Source organism: Equus przewalskii, chromosome 17, assembly GCF_037783145.1.
Source record: "Equus przewalskii isolate Varuska chromosome 17, EquPr2, whole genome shotgun sequence".
Lineage (NCBI taxonomy): Eukaryota > Metazoa > Chordata > Mammalia > Perissodactyla > Equidae > Equus > Equus przewalskii.
This window is the reverse complement of record NC_091847.1, coordinates 41,852,500-41,868,498: the sequence shown is the minus strand read 5'-3', so window position 1 is coordinate 41,868,498 and position 15,999 is coordinate 41,852,500. Positions and strand designations below refer to the sequence as shown.

The 15,999-nt window shown below is 35.0% G+C and overlaps 1 protein-coding gene across 25 annotated transcripts in view; it reads right to left on the bottom strand.

Annotated features, from left to right (window-relative positions):
• Positions 1-15,999, bottom strand: part of SLC4A10 (solute carrier family 4 member 10) — a 275,647-nt gene that overhangs the window by 12,194 nt on the left and 247,454 nt on the right. For 18 of the 25 annotated variants that reach the window (XM_070581380.1, XM_070581389.1, XM_070581385.1 and 15 more), the window contains 4 exons: positions 14,170-14,421; positions 12,867-12,935; positions 7,362-7,535; positions 6,484-6,606 (listed from right to left, as the gene is read on the bottom strand). In XM_070581380.1, the coding sequence (XP_070437481.1) occupies positions 6,484-6,606; positions 7,362-7,535; positions 12,867-12,935; positions 14,170-14,421 (618 nt within the window). The remainder of the gene's footprint in view (positions 1-6,483; positions 6,607-7,361; positions 7,536-12,866; positions 12,936-14,169; positions 14,422-15,999) is intronic. The other 7 variants (XM_070581396.1, XM_070581400.1, XM_070581402.1 and 4 more) reach the window with 1 other exon arrangement.

The following is a 15,999-nucleotide window of genomic DNA, read 5'->3' as shown; positions in this document are numbered from 1 at the left end:
TATTACTTGTCTATGCTTAGTCCCTTTGTCATTTGGCAGTACTATTAGAATTAATTTAAGGTGAGTAGACAGTACCTTGGTTTGGAATTAACACTTACGCATTAGAGCAGAGCTAATCTGCAGCCTAGAGGAGGCATGCCTTGCAAGTGCGTTAGTCACTATATATGGAACATAATACATATGTCACATTAACTTATATGCACATGATTGAGGTCATGGGCAGAGCATATGCATCCTTTCAGGTAGAAAAGGTTACTATTTTTTATAGAAAAGGTTACCTTAATGCACATGGAGAGACATAAAGAGAAGAAATTTAGTGATCCCAAACACTATTTAAATAAAACCAAGACACAAGCAAAATGCAATTCTTTCCTTGGTTGTCCCCTGAAAGGTAAGCTTGGTATATAGTATGTTTTCTGATCAACTGAGAATAAAATGGCAAGAAGCCAGGTAGAAAGGTTTAATAGAGTAAAATTCAAAAAATTGGAAGAGAAGAACAGGGCCATCAGTGCTTAAGCGACTGGGCAGCAGAAAGCTAAGGCTCAAGGTTCAATCTAACAGTAAAAAATTGGACCAAAGCTTTGGGAACAATTTTGTTTTTTCCTCAGATGATTTTCCACTTTTCTTTCAAATTGCTTTCAATAATTATTTTGCACTCTGTGGCTTGTTAGCATGTGTGGGCTTTATACTAGTCATAATTCTATCCAAACAAAAACTCATCACCTCTAAAGATAGCATTTCCAAGCCATGCTTATCTGAAGAGAAGGGTGGCAGAGCAGCCGCTGCCTTCAGTGCCAGAAGGAAGCTGGGTGGGCCCCGGAGCTTGGGGATGGAGGGCCGGCTGCATCCCAGGCAGCACCGTGAGGAAGCCAAAAATTGAGAGTCTCTTGGGAGCAGCAGTCAAATCAGGACCTAGCCGTCACGACAATCACAACATAGTTTATCTCAACCGTATAGAAACAGAGAGACAGACAGAGTATAAAGCTAAGTGGGTATCCATCACTTTGTAAGTCAGAAGTACCTGAAAATGGGTCACATTCCGCACTTCATTTACATTGGGTTCATCAAAAATATGCTGAGTTCTACAAGATGGGGAAGATGTTAAAAGGATGATGATTAAAGTTTACTCAAGAACATATGAGGGGTCTTGCCAAGTTGACTAGAGGAATATTCATACTGTGATTTAAATGCCATCTTTTATTTAAGATAGTCAAAGCATTTTTCAGATATGAAAGAAGCAAAAGATAGTTAATGCTATATCCAGTAAAAGAATAATATATCCAAAAGAATAATATAATGCTATATCCAGGAAAATTGAGGCTTAAAAAAAACTAATCCACTCAACAGCAGTCAAACATTTACTGAGCATGAATTATGTGCTAAGCACACAGAATAACAAGAATAATCCGGGAGCTACCATGAATCCATTCAACAAACATGTATTAAGCAAGATCTACACGACAGGAAGTCTGCTAGTTACTTTGAATACAACAATAAAAAGGAAAATATAAACCCTACTCTCAGAGAATAAGAAGGATCATCGTAAAAAGTACAGGAGTAGAGGAAGTGGTATGTGAGCCAGTCTTGCTTGGTTGTAGAAAGGACGAAACTCCAGGCAGGAAGATACAATGTGGGCCAAAGATAAAAGGTGGGAATAAATAAGATGTGTTTGCATGACAATGAACAACTAGCCTGGCTGGAGCCAAAGGCCTATGCTGAGTAGAAGCGGAAAATAAAATGGGAGTCGAATTGTGGTGTGCTTTGCTGAATAGGTTGTTATTCATCAAAATTACATCATGAATCTGAATTATATTTTGTGACAGGATAAAAAATACGATTCATATATCATGACACCTAACAAATGCTCTACTTTTACTGACATAGGTAGCATCTGTTACTGTATCCATTTCTCAGGGAAAGTCTGCATCTATGTAGGAGCTCAAATAGCTCACAGTACAACAGCAGAGAGCCAATGTTCACAGAGATCTTAGAATATTAGAGAAAATATTTAGGAATTTTAGAATTCAGAGATCTTAAGAAACGGAAGGGACTTCAGAAATCATGTTAACCCCTTTATTTTATCCAAGAGGAAAACAAGACCTACAGAACATAAGAAGTCTGATCATTTCCTTCTGTGATTACAAATAGAATAGATATTGCTGCAAGCATTACATATATATGTTAAAAATACTTCGAGGGGCTGGCCCAGTGGCATAGTGGTTACGTTTGCATGCTCCACTTTGGCGGCCCAGGGTTGATGCATTCAGATCCCGGGTGCAGACGTACACATGGCTCATCAAGCCCTGCTGAGGCGGTGTTGCACATACCAAATAGAGGAAGACTGGCACAGATATTAACTCAGGGCCAATCTTCCTCACCAAAAAATTAACCCACCAAAAAACAAAAAAATCCTTTGAAACCCATAAAATGTTATATTTATAAGTACTTCTTAGACTGTTCAATAGATAGAAGAGCCAATACATAAAACTACTCACTTAACAATGAAAGCTGAGAGGAAAAATGAGGAAGAGGGCTAGTCCATATAGAATTCATATAAACAGATGGGTGCAACATATGTTTTCCATCAGAATATTTGATTCAGTGTCTCTAAGTGACTTATCTAAATTTTTATAAAATACAAAAATTCTGACAGAGTAACCTTGGATTTAGAAAATTATATTCTGGAGATACAGATTCTGTGGTTTTAGGAAAGGTCTTCTCTCAAATTTTAGCATGCGTCAGAATCAGCTGGAGGTCTTGTTAACACAGATTTCTGGCCTGATCCCCAGAGTTTTGATTCAATAGGTCTGGAGTAGAGTCCAAGGATTTGTGTTTGTAATAAGTGGCCAGGCACTGGCTGATGCAGCAGTGGTCCTGGGACTACGCTTTGAAAACCACCACTTGAAGAAGAAGAATATGCTTACCTCAACCTAAGGTTCAGTTAGAAATAACATTTGCCTATATAATAATGAAGCCATGCTTCCCAAATCCACAACCAGTTCTGCTCTTTCTTAGCAGTGAGACATGTTCTGTAATTTGTTTAATTGCACTTGTTTTTAGATTGCTTTTGCATCTTCTTGGCCTTGCTGATGATTCTGCTTCACACAGATCACAAGTCCCACTTGCTCCCTTTTTCTTTTTTCCTATACCATGAATGCTAGGGTGAAGCTCCCATAAACCAAGAGGTGTCAATATCATGATCATTGCCCATAGTTGAATTTCCAGGACTTATCTAACATTAACCTCCTTCTCCCCTACCCAGGAGCAAACATTCTGCTGGGGCTTTCTGCTTTTAACAGCAGCCCTTTTGTCAAATGTGTATAATGTCCTAGAGAATATTTAAGTGAGAAGGAAGGCATGTTGGTACTCTGAGCACATTTGGACATTCAGAATTTGATTCTGCAGTCTTCCCTTTACACAGAGCAATGTGCAAAATGTCAGGGTTCCAATATTCATTTCTATCCTGATTATAATCCTTTCTTTCTAAAAACTGAAGCATATGCGTATGCATATGCATGAAGTACATGAAAATTTGGAACAGAAGCTCTGCGACCTTGGACTGGCCTGTGTAGCTATTTATTCTGCTTAACTCATTATTGAATTTTAAGGTCAAACTAATGTTTTCTCAATGCCATGAGACCAGAAGTGGGCTACTGATAGTAAAATCCTGGAGGATAAAGGTACAAGCTTGTAACTATCATCAAAAGGACAAGAGGTGAGCCTACTTTAAATTCAAGTCTCAGGGAGCTGAGACATTTCTGCTATTTACCATCTTTCCAGATCACAAAGTTACTCAATTAATGTGAGTAATTGCAGAAATGCAACATTTCTGGAGAACTTGTCTATTTACCACCTTAATGTATAATTTCTTTGAAGACTGGGCCTTGATATAAGATGCTACAGTAAGAAGATTACATCCTTCAGTGAAGTCCATAATCTCAAGAAAATGAAATACAGAGATCTGGGTGACCAAGTAGAAAATCGACCAGAATTGAAGTTTTAGAGTAATTCTTCTTTAATCCTCCTGCTCTCTATACTGATCATACTCTTTTAATACTAATTCCTAATTAGAAAGTAAACGTCTTTAAACTTTCTTTTCTCTCTCCAGCTGTCAGATGGAGAATTACCTCTTTTTGCATTGGTCGGAGCTATATTTTAATGTTCAATTATGGATTATTTCTTCACTGTATTAGTGGTTCTCTTGTTTCCTTCCATGTACTGAGGACCACATGAAAGTATCACCATATTAATCTATTTGAGATTTTTAAGGGTCTGTAAATCTGCCTGATGAATGTATTGCAAAGAATTTTCCCTTACTTTTGCTCATAGTCAAGATCTGAAGGATACAGCTATAAATTTGCCTCAATAGATCTTTAATCTGTTTTATTATCCTTTTAGAAAACATGAGTTCTAGGAAATTCAGTAATATTTAATTACTTCTAAAATCTTCACCTTCATAATCAGGAAACAGGAAATAACCATTGGAGTACAGTGGATCCATAACATAAAAAGGTTATAAGCTCATTACATAGGGTGCCTGCCTATCTGAGATTAATAAACTCCAAAATGGATATATAGCACACATACATATAAGTACCATACCTATATGCAGCTATGTGATGGTTCTGGGCAATGATAACGGCAGATTCTAATAAATTTATGATAACTATCAAATTTGTTCTCTCCTATCTCACAGACATACAAAGGGAGAATTTGAAATTTTCTTTGCATGATAAAAGAGAAAAATATTAAGCATAATATATATACATATTTTTCGTTTTACAAAGTTCTAGAAGGGCAAGAACGTTCCATGGTATGGATATGGCCTAAGGAAAATGCTGTGGAAGGGATGATTATATGGCTGGGGCTGTCGCTAGCTTTTTTCTACAAAAGTAGTAAAGACATTTGACAGGAAATCAAAGCAAAATTACATTTTTAAGTAACTGATTTAGTACACTTAATAGTAGTTTCATTATCAGAAAGACTGAGGGCAAGCTCATGGTCAATGAATTTCGTATTCAAAATTGTCTTCTTTGGATTTTAAACCATCTTGGAAATTATTTTCAACCTGAATAATTTAAATTACATCAAGTATGGATAATTTAAGGCTTTAGAATATCTATATCCTGGTGCCCATTTTATTTACATTTAATTTATGCCAAATTCTGTCACATTTTTTTTAATAGTATTTGAGGATAAGAGCAATCTTTTACTAAAGCCCTAAAAAGAAATAGAGACTATCAAAATATACCAGTTTACACATTATTTTAAAAGATCTTTCATACTTAAATAAGACTATACCAAACAGAAAAGTAAAGAAATAATAATAATAATTGTATAATATATCTTTAATGTTATATTAATATTCCTAGAAGTATGATTCTAAGTATGCTTTCTCCAATATTTGGGAAAATTGAAATATTCATACAGAATTAAGATATATCATCATGATCAATCTCTAAATGTGGGAATCCATTGTCAGTGATGGGACACGACAGAAAAGTAACGGAATGCCAGACAGGCTCACATGATGGATAAGGAGGACTATATCCATGGTTTGAGAAAATATGCTGTAGATAGGAAAGTGACCACCTTGTACAAGAAGGAACAATGGAAAGGATAGTGGAAAACTCTCACCAAATATTCTCTTTCATCTTCATTTCTACTCACATGGAAATTTTGTTCTTACGTTGTATAATCTATCGGCTCAATCATTCTGCTAAATGATGTGCTGGTCATTTTTTTTCATTTATACTCTTTGTCATTTTTATATACTTTAAAAATTATTATGATTATCAGCCTTCAAAATAGACTCAGACTTACACATGAACTTTAAATATGCCATAAAACTTAAATTGTTTTAACATATGAAACACAGTAGGATAAATCATTAGTTCATGAAAGTAATTCAATCCCAAAAGTTCCTCAAACAACATTTACTCAATCTTAAATGACTTTGAAAGCAAATCAGATCAACATGTTTTCCTTTTAAGCATTTCATCTATTTCAAGAATAACTAATTTTATCTTGTGATTAGAATTAGAATCTTTTGATTAAAATTTTGTTCCCTAGAAAAATACCAATAGTAATAACATCTCTTTTTTTTCTTCTCACATATTCAATCAAAAAGCAATCATTACATGACCATAATTTGGGAACAGTTAAACATCAGTAAGTTTCTGCCATCCACGGGGAAGAATCGGAAATATAAACCTTCCAATTTTGAGGATAATGAAGTACAAAGTATTAGCATATTTCATTAGGGTTTGGTTTCCTCATATAAGATTTGTAGATTTGTACTCTCTCTCTCTTCAAGTTTCAACTTTACGATTTTAAACATTAACCTTCCAAACTAGTCCACCTGTGGTTGTTAGTAATCACTATCTAAAGATAAAGACAATAATTTAGTTTTGCAAAAAGCTATTGCTGTACAAGTATTCCTTTTTCTTTTCTTTATAAGATATTGATTTTGCTCTGACTTACTTCTTTTTCAGCATCTTCTAGTTTCTTTTTCTTACTCTCAGGCATTAAATCATCCAACCAGCTGAGTTCTCGTTTGGTAAACAAAAAGTCCATCAACTTTCTTACAAATACCAGAGCTAAAACCTGAAGTAAATAATAAAATAGTTTCAAACAGGGAAAAAACAAAAATGAGAGATGTAGGTTGGTTTGTTTGTGTTTTTGGTAGAAACAAGTCAATTTCAGCTAGAGCTGAGATTAAAGTGTAATTTGAAGATATACGTGTATGAAATATATTCTCTGTACTTTTGCTTCCTTCATTTCCTTTTCTTACCACATCCCTAGAATAAAGGCTCTGATTTTATCCATCATAGGGGTTATTTAAAGAAGCTATTAAAAAACTACAAAATGTATTTGACTGTTTCCTTAAACAGATGTAGTTAATAGTTTGCATTATTTTAAACAAACGTTAAACCATTCTTATCTATGCTGATAATATTTAAAATTATTTATAGTCATTCAAATTCACTATATTTTTGGAAGTATTTGAAATTTATCTGAAATAGTTCATGAAATTTAATTCTAAAAATCCCCTAACTTTTCAGATTTGCTAGTATATCTTTAATGTGAAATTTTGAAAGTTTACATTTTTCCACTCAACTTCAGTTAATTCAAATGGCTACCAATACTCAGAATGATAGAGACAAAACTAATATAAATCACTGAAATTCATATATAATCTCAAACTCTTTCTTAGTCACTAGTTTTGGTGGCTAAAGTTTATACCAGGGTTTCCCATAATTCTTCAAGATGACTCTAGTTTTCCAATTTCAGTTCATGTGTTTCCAAAGAGGGCAGAAAATCAGAGGAAGGGAAAAACAGTTGACTTAGAAGTTGCATACCATCATGGGAAAGACAATGGCAGCTCTTGAAACTTTTATTATCCACAAAAGGCCAAGGCAACTCATCTGAATAACTGTGAAGAGATGGACTTTTCGAAGTGGGACATGCCTTAGATATATAAAATCTGGTTGATGTTTTGCCGGCATCCAGAAGAGCTTTATTCTATCAAAGAGCTAAAAGATAAACAGACTAAATTCCTTTTTACATACAACAATAAAAGTAGGACAAGCAGAATAGCACCTTGAGAGACAAAACATAATCATCATCTTCTTTTTCATTGTCACATCACAATCTCTTCCTGTATTTGCCTGAACTGTATTTCTCTGTCCTTTTCTCTCCTGGAATAGCTCATCCACACCCATGGCTTCAAATTCACATGCTTTCTAAAGTCCCCCAGGCCTAGATGTCTACTTCAGCTTTCTCTCTCCTAAGCTCTCGACCCATATCCAGCTGCTAAGGAGGATGTTTTCACCTCCTTATTTTGACTCTCTTGTTTTGGCCTTGCCACTTTGATCCCCAACAAGGTTTTGATGCTGTCTTTACAAATACAAACATCTTAGCCATAAATATTTGAACTAAATGAATTATTCTTAATAAAGTATTTTTCAGAGCAAACTTTGTTAATTCAACTCAATTTCTTGATCAATTTCCTATACAGCACTGTCAAACAATTGATATATATTTTCAATTGTATTTTATTAAAATTATTTTCATCAGGATCAATGTTATTTCTATTTAACTTTTACCACAAAGACAGCACAATTATTTTTGGATTATAAAATCTTACTGTTATAGCTTTGACTTCGAGGCCATTTTTATCAAGAAAAGCAAATTTTCTCAATTCAAACTTTACAGTTTAATCTAACTATAGATTTCTTGTGACAGTTTTCACAAAAAGCTTAAATCCTTAGTCACATTCTACTTATTAACAAAATTGCAACTAAAAATGTTAGTTTTATTTTATGTGGATCATTTTGTTTAATTTTTCTCAGGCCAATTTTTGCAATTTCAATGTTTCCAACAAGAAGTGATTATTTAGAAAATGATGGTTTCAATCACTGTCAGTTCTCTTTCATGTCATTTCTACAGTATGATCTATTATGCATTTTCAAAAGAATAATATTAGATTCTATTTCTTAGCTAATTTTTTTTAAAACTGTAAGCAATTCTCATCAAATATTCCAAGATTACTCTAGTATGCCAAAAAACAAATGTCCATAGAATCAAACGTTAGGGTCAAAACATCCCGTTTTACCCAAACTTGCTTGTATATATAATAAGGATCCCAAACTCAACATAAACCCATCTTTCCTTTTGTGTACATGGCATGACCTTTCTTCCCTCAGTCATCTAAAGCAGAATCCTATGTAGATTAGTTCATCCGATGTTCATTTACTTATTCATATTCATTCAGACCTTCCAAAGACAGTTATTGAAAAACTTCTCTGCAGAGTACTAAATGCTGAATTCTCTTCTGGTTCATCCTTCTCCATACTGTCCACAAATATTTCATTAGGGCTTTTTATTTCTATCTCCTATATACCTCTTAAAATCACATGTCATTAAACAAACAAATAAAACTTAGTATGGGGGACGTGGGAATAGGGAAGAAATAAAGTAAAATCCTCTGGCTTATAACTGAATGTTTCAGTTTCTATAGAACTCATTTTTCCCAGCCACCATTTCCCCATTTGTGAAGCTATGTTATTGCATAAGTGTACTTCAGTGTGTGGGTGCTTCAATTGTTATTGTTTAAATGGCACATTTGCTTTACTTTGGATTCCTGAAGTGTTGGAATGAATATAGATGTGGTTATATATCTGAGTACAGAAACAGCATTCATGAGAACACTGTGATCTATTTTTTCTGCCATGTTGCACAGTGAGAATCCTAGATAATAAGTTTCTTAATATTGTCAAACAATCAGGTAACATATAAATTTTTCCAACATGTAGGGTAACAAATCAACATGCTCTTTGAATTACAGGCGTTCAGCACATGTTTAATCATGACTTCGCAAATAATGATAATCACGATAAGTGTATTCTGAGATTTGCTTTCAGCTTTGATCTTGTCCTAGTATCAATATCCCATTTCCCCACCCAGTCAGTCACAAAATTCCACATAGGAATTTCAACACCCCGAGCTCAGGGCTCACTTACATTTTCACTAACCCTGTTCCTCAGTGTGAGACCCTGCCTGCTGTTTCATTTGTGCTATTTAAAACTCATATTTTTCTCATGCGCCTTTGATAATGTTTTCCTCAATTTTCATTTGAAAGATTCACACCCCAAATATTTCTAAAACTTGACATTTTTGTTTAGTTCTAAACCTCATGAGTATAAAATCATGTGAGTGGAATTGGGGGGAAAATCTGTTGAAACCTATCAAAATGATTTTACTTTGTTTCTTAAACTGCTGCTGTTGTATTTATGTGAGCCTGGGGCCTAATAATAAATACTTTTCACTTACAGATGAAATTAGTACTCATGGAACTTTTGCCAAAGGCAAAAAAAAAAAAAAAATCGCAGTAAAACAAATAAACGAAATCTCTTCAGTACTCTTCCCTATCTGCCTTACCAAACCAATTTTTTCAAAATAGACTTTTCATACATGAAATTATAAATGAGCAAATTAAATCTAATTTGAGTAAAATTTAAATGCATAACACTTCCCAACATTCTCCCTCTCTCAAGTTAATTTTACACAGTGTCAGGATGAACAGAGTCTCACTATTTACTTGGGATGTTCAGTGATCCCACAGTGACTTCACACTGAAGTTTTGCCTCAGTTCTGACATCCAGCACTGTTCCTGAGGGCTAAGTGCTTTTCCATCTACCAAAGTCAGAAGCTAGTTAGTTGTTCATTCAGGAAAAGAGTTCCTGTGCCTCCTGTCTCTCAGTGTCAAGAGTTTAGCTAAGCTCCTCCATGGTATTGATGCCTTGGAATTCATTTTCTTTGGCCAAGCGGCCTGCAGAGACCTTAAACTGACACTAGCCCCTCATGCAAGTGCATGCCCTAGACAGTAGCCGGAAGAGTCACTAGGACATGTAAGTCCCTGATGTGACTTCCCCAACAGCCCTTGTGATCAACAGTCTCGCCTGCCTCCCAGGGCCTTCCCCTGTGTGCCCCTTACATACGACTCCCAAAGGGCTTACCAAAACCCCCACACTTTTGATTTGAATTGACCAATCCAGCCTTAACCTAGGAACCCGAAAGCACTCCACCTATGGAACCTCGCAAAGTCATGTATGTGCCCCACATCCTGTTTCTCTTGCTCTCTGTCTGCACCCTGCCTTGACCTCCCCATGTGGCCCCTCAAGGTGTGCCAGGTACTTCCTCCAGGACCTATGTGTAATAAACTTCTCTATTTCAGTTTTTCTTGTAGTCTATTCTGGAAACTCAGCTCACCATTCAACACCCTGTGCTCCACTTAACACATATCAATTTGACAAATTCCTAATACTCAGTCAGGTGACTTTTTTTAAATGTCTTTAAACAGCAATGAGTCTAGCTGTGTCACAGAAGAAGGAGCAATTTATATTTTCCTTTTAATCAACAAAGAATAAACTATACTTTACAAAAATAACCCTCAAAATTAGTATCCTTTCAAGAAAATTTAAGTGTTTGGATCAATAATGTTAAGTTATAAAACAATATTATTCAAAGGCAAATTTAAGTGGCAATCGGTATTAGTTTCCTAGATCTGCCATAACACATCACCACAACCTGGTGGCTTAAAACAATAGAAATTTATGTGCTGGCAGTTGTGGAGCCCAGAAGTCTGAAAGCGAGGTGTTGACAGGGTCATGCTCCCTCTGAAGGTCCTAGAGAGGAAACCGTCTCTGCCTTCCTAGCTCCTGGTGGCTCCTGACGTTCCCTGGCTTGTGGCAGTAAAACTCAAATTTCTGCCTCCATCTTCAGTGGCCTTCTCCCCTGTGTTTCTCTGTGTCCTCTCCTCTTCTTATAAGGACCCCAGTGATTGAATTTAAGATTCACCCGAAATCCAGGATGAGTTCATCTTAAGATTCATAATTAATTACATCTGCAAAGACTGTTTCCAAATAAGGTCACATACTGAGATTCCAGGTGGACATGAATTTGGGGGGAACGCTATTCAACTCTCTACAGTTCCACAGCAGGAATAATTTGCCAACAGCCTCTGGAACGATTTATTAGAACACACTTGTGGTGGTTTTAAAATGTGTCCACAAATTCTTTGATACAATTCTCTTCAAGAGAGAGAGTCTAATTTCCCTCCCTTTGTGTGCAAGCTGCACAAAATGACTCACCTCTAACAAAGAGAAAAAATTGGAAGTGACCATGCACGACTTTTGGGACTAAGTCAAAAGGCACAGTGACTTCACCCTCGCTCTCTCCCGTACTGTTCACTCTGATGGAAGTTAGCTTACATGTCGTGAAGACACTTAAGTGTCCCATAGAGAGGCTCATGTGGCAAAAAACTGAGGCTTCCAATCAACAGCCAGAGAGGAACTGATGCCTCTTGCCCACAGCTATGTGACAAGCCATTCTGGACCCAGATCCCCCAGTCTCATTCAAGCCTTCGGATGACAGCAGCCCTTGTCCACATCCTGACAGCAACCACACGAGACATCTTGAACCAGAACAACCTGGTTAATCTGTTCCCAAATTTATGATCCAAGAAACTGTGAGATAACAAATGTTTGTTGTTTAAAGCCTCTAAGCTTTATAGTAATTTGTTATGCAGCAATAGAAAATTAATACAGCAACTATATTTAACCAATACTTACTTAAATCATAAGGTTTCCCTTATACTTTGAAACTCCCTTACCCTATACCTTTATTTTTAGTTTAATTTACAAAATAATTCTATAAATACAATTGTAATAAGAACAGAAAAACAAACATAAAAGGAAAAAAATCATCCAGGATCTCATGACCTTAATAAATTGTTTTTATTTCTCCAGCTTCTTTTTAAATCCACCTAGACTCACGGTTTTATAATTCTCAGGGAGGTACAACTTGTTTTCCTACTTTTTCACTCTGCATTATGCCATAAGCATTTTTACCATATTACTTTTATGGTCATCATAATTATCAATTTTAAATGAATGTACCATAGATTACTTAATTATTTTACTGCTGTTGGATAATTGGGTTGTTTCTAATATTTTGATGATACGTATAACGATGAACATGTACATAAAGTTTTTTTTCTATTCTCATGGATAGATGTCCATATACATGATTACAGTATCAAAGATGAAAAGCATTTGGATATATTTTTAAATGTACTGCTATTAGATTTCTAAAATGGTTGTAAAGTCTAAACCCTTTACAGCTTTAATATACTTATGGTAAACAAAAGTACCCAGGATTAGGAACTAGTTTGAAGAAATTTAATTGTGGCCTGAAAGCTGCTCCCCAGATGATGTCATTTTGTTAGCTATCACATGACTTAGCTTCAATAGACCTTAAGATAAGTCATCACAAATGTGACTGTGTTACTGTAAGGAATTTACCTGAATTCCTTTTAGAGATGAAGCACCCATATAAAGAAACACTCCATACAGCACTGGCATGGGAATAAACTGTAAAAGAACAATTGGAGAAAAGGCACAAGTTATTTTCAGTTATCATGTGGTCGTGCTATTTTGCACTTACCAAAGAAAAATACAGAAAAATAAATAAATATTTTAGAAGCAGTGTAGGGCAGAGCCAGAAGATATGAATTCAAATCCCAGCTTTAGCACTCTTTAACTGTCTAACCTTAGGTAAATAACTTAATCCCTCTGTGCCTTAGTTTCTCAGTATCTAAAAAGGGATGATAATAATAGGGTTGTTATGGGTATTTAACAGGTCAAGACCTATAAAAATGCACATGATACATAATAAACAATCATTATTAACTATCATTATTACTTTAGCAAAATTTGAATTTTATTTTACCATGGTAAGATATTTTGATTAAAGAGGAAGAATGGAGTTAACATTTAGATGTTGTCCCTACATTATACCAGATATTTGTAGACATGTGGATTGTTCAATTTTTCTCTTTTTATTGGAATAGCACAGCATCATTCTATCACTGTACTTACTTATATAACATAGAAATTAATTCTTGCAAATGTACTCGCATAAATGATTAAATACAAGTAAACTTGTGTAAATGATTAATAATTCAATTGGAATTTTCAAATTATAGACAACTAAAATGAGATGTAATTTAAAATACAAATGACACACTTTGGAAATATCTGCCAAAGTTATATGAGAAATAATTACTCTTTAATGCTCTTCAAAATGGATTCAATTATTTTAAATGTGAAAAAAAGTATATACAATGATGATGTCCATGTAACAGTTTTGTGGAACATTTAAAATACGAAGCTGTGTACATAGCTATGACTATAAAGTCTCTCATTTTTGCACCTCTATCTTATACTAGGTAATGTTAATTGCAAATATATCTCTCCACTGATAAGAAAATAGAAACTTTATTTTGTGTAGGTCTGCAGTAAATTCATGTCATGAGTCAGTGTGACCTTTTTTCCATAACTAGATCACCATTTCAAAATTACAATAATAATTTACACATGAAATTTTCCTCTGCCAGACTAAAATTTTTATGTATTTAAAGATTCTAAAATATAACACATAATTTCCCCTGTTAAGAAGTTATATAAACATGGTAAGGAAATTCATCACTTTCATCACATGCCACACAGTATTTGCAAATTGATGGCTTAGATTCAAATGAAATTTCTTAAACAATAATAAATATATTCTGCCTTCTCTCAAATGTATAAAGGCAGATTTCATTACCTTCAGGATACTGGTCATAAAGACTGATGAACCCATAAGAATAAAAATCATAAGCCCAGTAACCCTTTGCTCCCGAATGCCAAGAAATTTGGGTTGTTCTCCTGGAGCTGAACATTCTGATTCCAGTTTTAGGCTGTTGACATGAGTGATGGAGAGGACAGTGGCAGCCACAAACCACGGCAGGCCCATGATGGAGCACACACCAAGCATGACAGCCACCATTAATAGATCCAGATGGTACCCACAACCTTTCTGTTGAAAGAAAGAAAAGAGGATTCTCACAGGAATTTAGTATAGAGACAAATGCCACCACCATTATGGAACAGTAAGAATAGAAAAGAGATACTCTCTTGAGTTTTATATAACTGACTCTAAAATGCAAAATAAATTAAAGATAAAACGGTAACAGTCTCAAAATGCATAATCTACTTAAAGAAATTTGCAGTTGTTCCTATTGCAATTATGATTATAGTGACTTCTACATACTTTAACAGGTTTAGTGTATTTCTGGGTTAATATTACATTAGTTCCCATTCTATTTCTCTTGCTTAAGTAAAGTGATTATCAAACACACTCATTTCCCTTAGTTTCCCTAAATGGGCAAGTTAATTCACAATTTATATGTCTATTTATTCATTATTAATTCATTCAAAAAATTATTAAGCACCAACCATATACCAGGCATCAGGCTGAGAAAACAGAGTAAGGACTATGTCAACAACAGAGCTAAGCATGACCTAATTGTGAACAGAAGCCACTTCCTGACAATATCTAATAAGCCCTTCACATCAGATCTCCTAAAGATAAACTCTTTTCTTAAACACTCAACTTCCAATTACCTCCTTTTAGCTCAATGGGTGACTTTTATTGGGAAAAATAATATCATGGAACCTAAGCTTCCTTATATATACTCATTTTGATCCTAATATAGTACTATCACATTCTCATTTGCTTTAGTTTCCACACTAGAAAAATTGAGCATCTCCCTAAAATGATATTTCTTGTGTTTTCTAGCTCTCTGTGATCCTGCTCCACCATCACTGATCTCCAGGTGTTGCAAACTTCAGTGCTTTCCAGGCCCAAGCAGGAAATGTAATGAGGAAACACAGGTGCAAGGGGCATGTGGCGATGTGGGGAACTGGAGATGCTCTCTTGGAGAAGGTGACTGGATAAGGCCTCTCTGAGGAGAGAGATGGAAGACGGGGAAGAGCAGTGTTACCCTTTCCCTCATCTCCTGTAGGGAATGGACAGTTTAACTCTCAGAGGAGCAAAAGACATGGCTACTCTTAATTCCAACTCTTAATGACTACTTCATGAGAAGTAGTATAATAAAGTGATTAAGGGTTTACGTTCTAGAGACAGGTGGCTTCGGATAAAATGCTGGCTGAACCAATGATCTTGGGCAAATTATCTAACCTACTGTGCCTCTATTTCCCTAACTGAAAAATGGCGATGATGATAACAGGAGGCACCTTGCTGGATTGTTGTGAGAATTAAATTATGTAATTTTGCAAATCATTTAGAACAATATCTGGTACATAGTTAGCACCCAGTGAATGTTAGGGACTATTATATTGTACTAGTCGAACAATATATTTTTCTTTTGTACTTATTTGTTTCAAGGCTCATAAATAAACATATGTTTCTTAAAGGCAGATAATTTATCACATAATTTCTCAGTATTTCCCATAGTTTTTAGCACAATCATTGGCACAAATAAGCAATCAATAAGTTATAGACTGACTTTTTAAAAAGGAAATATGTATGATTGAAATATCTTTTAGAATCAAATTTAATAATTATAATTTTAAAACAAATATAACTGTTAAG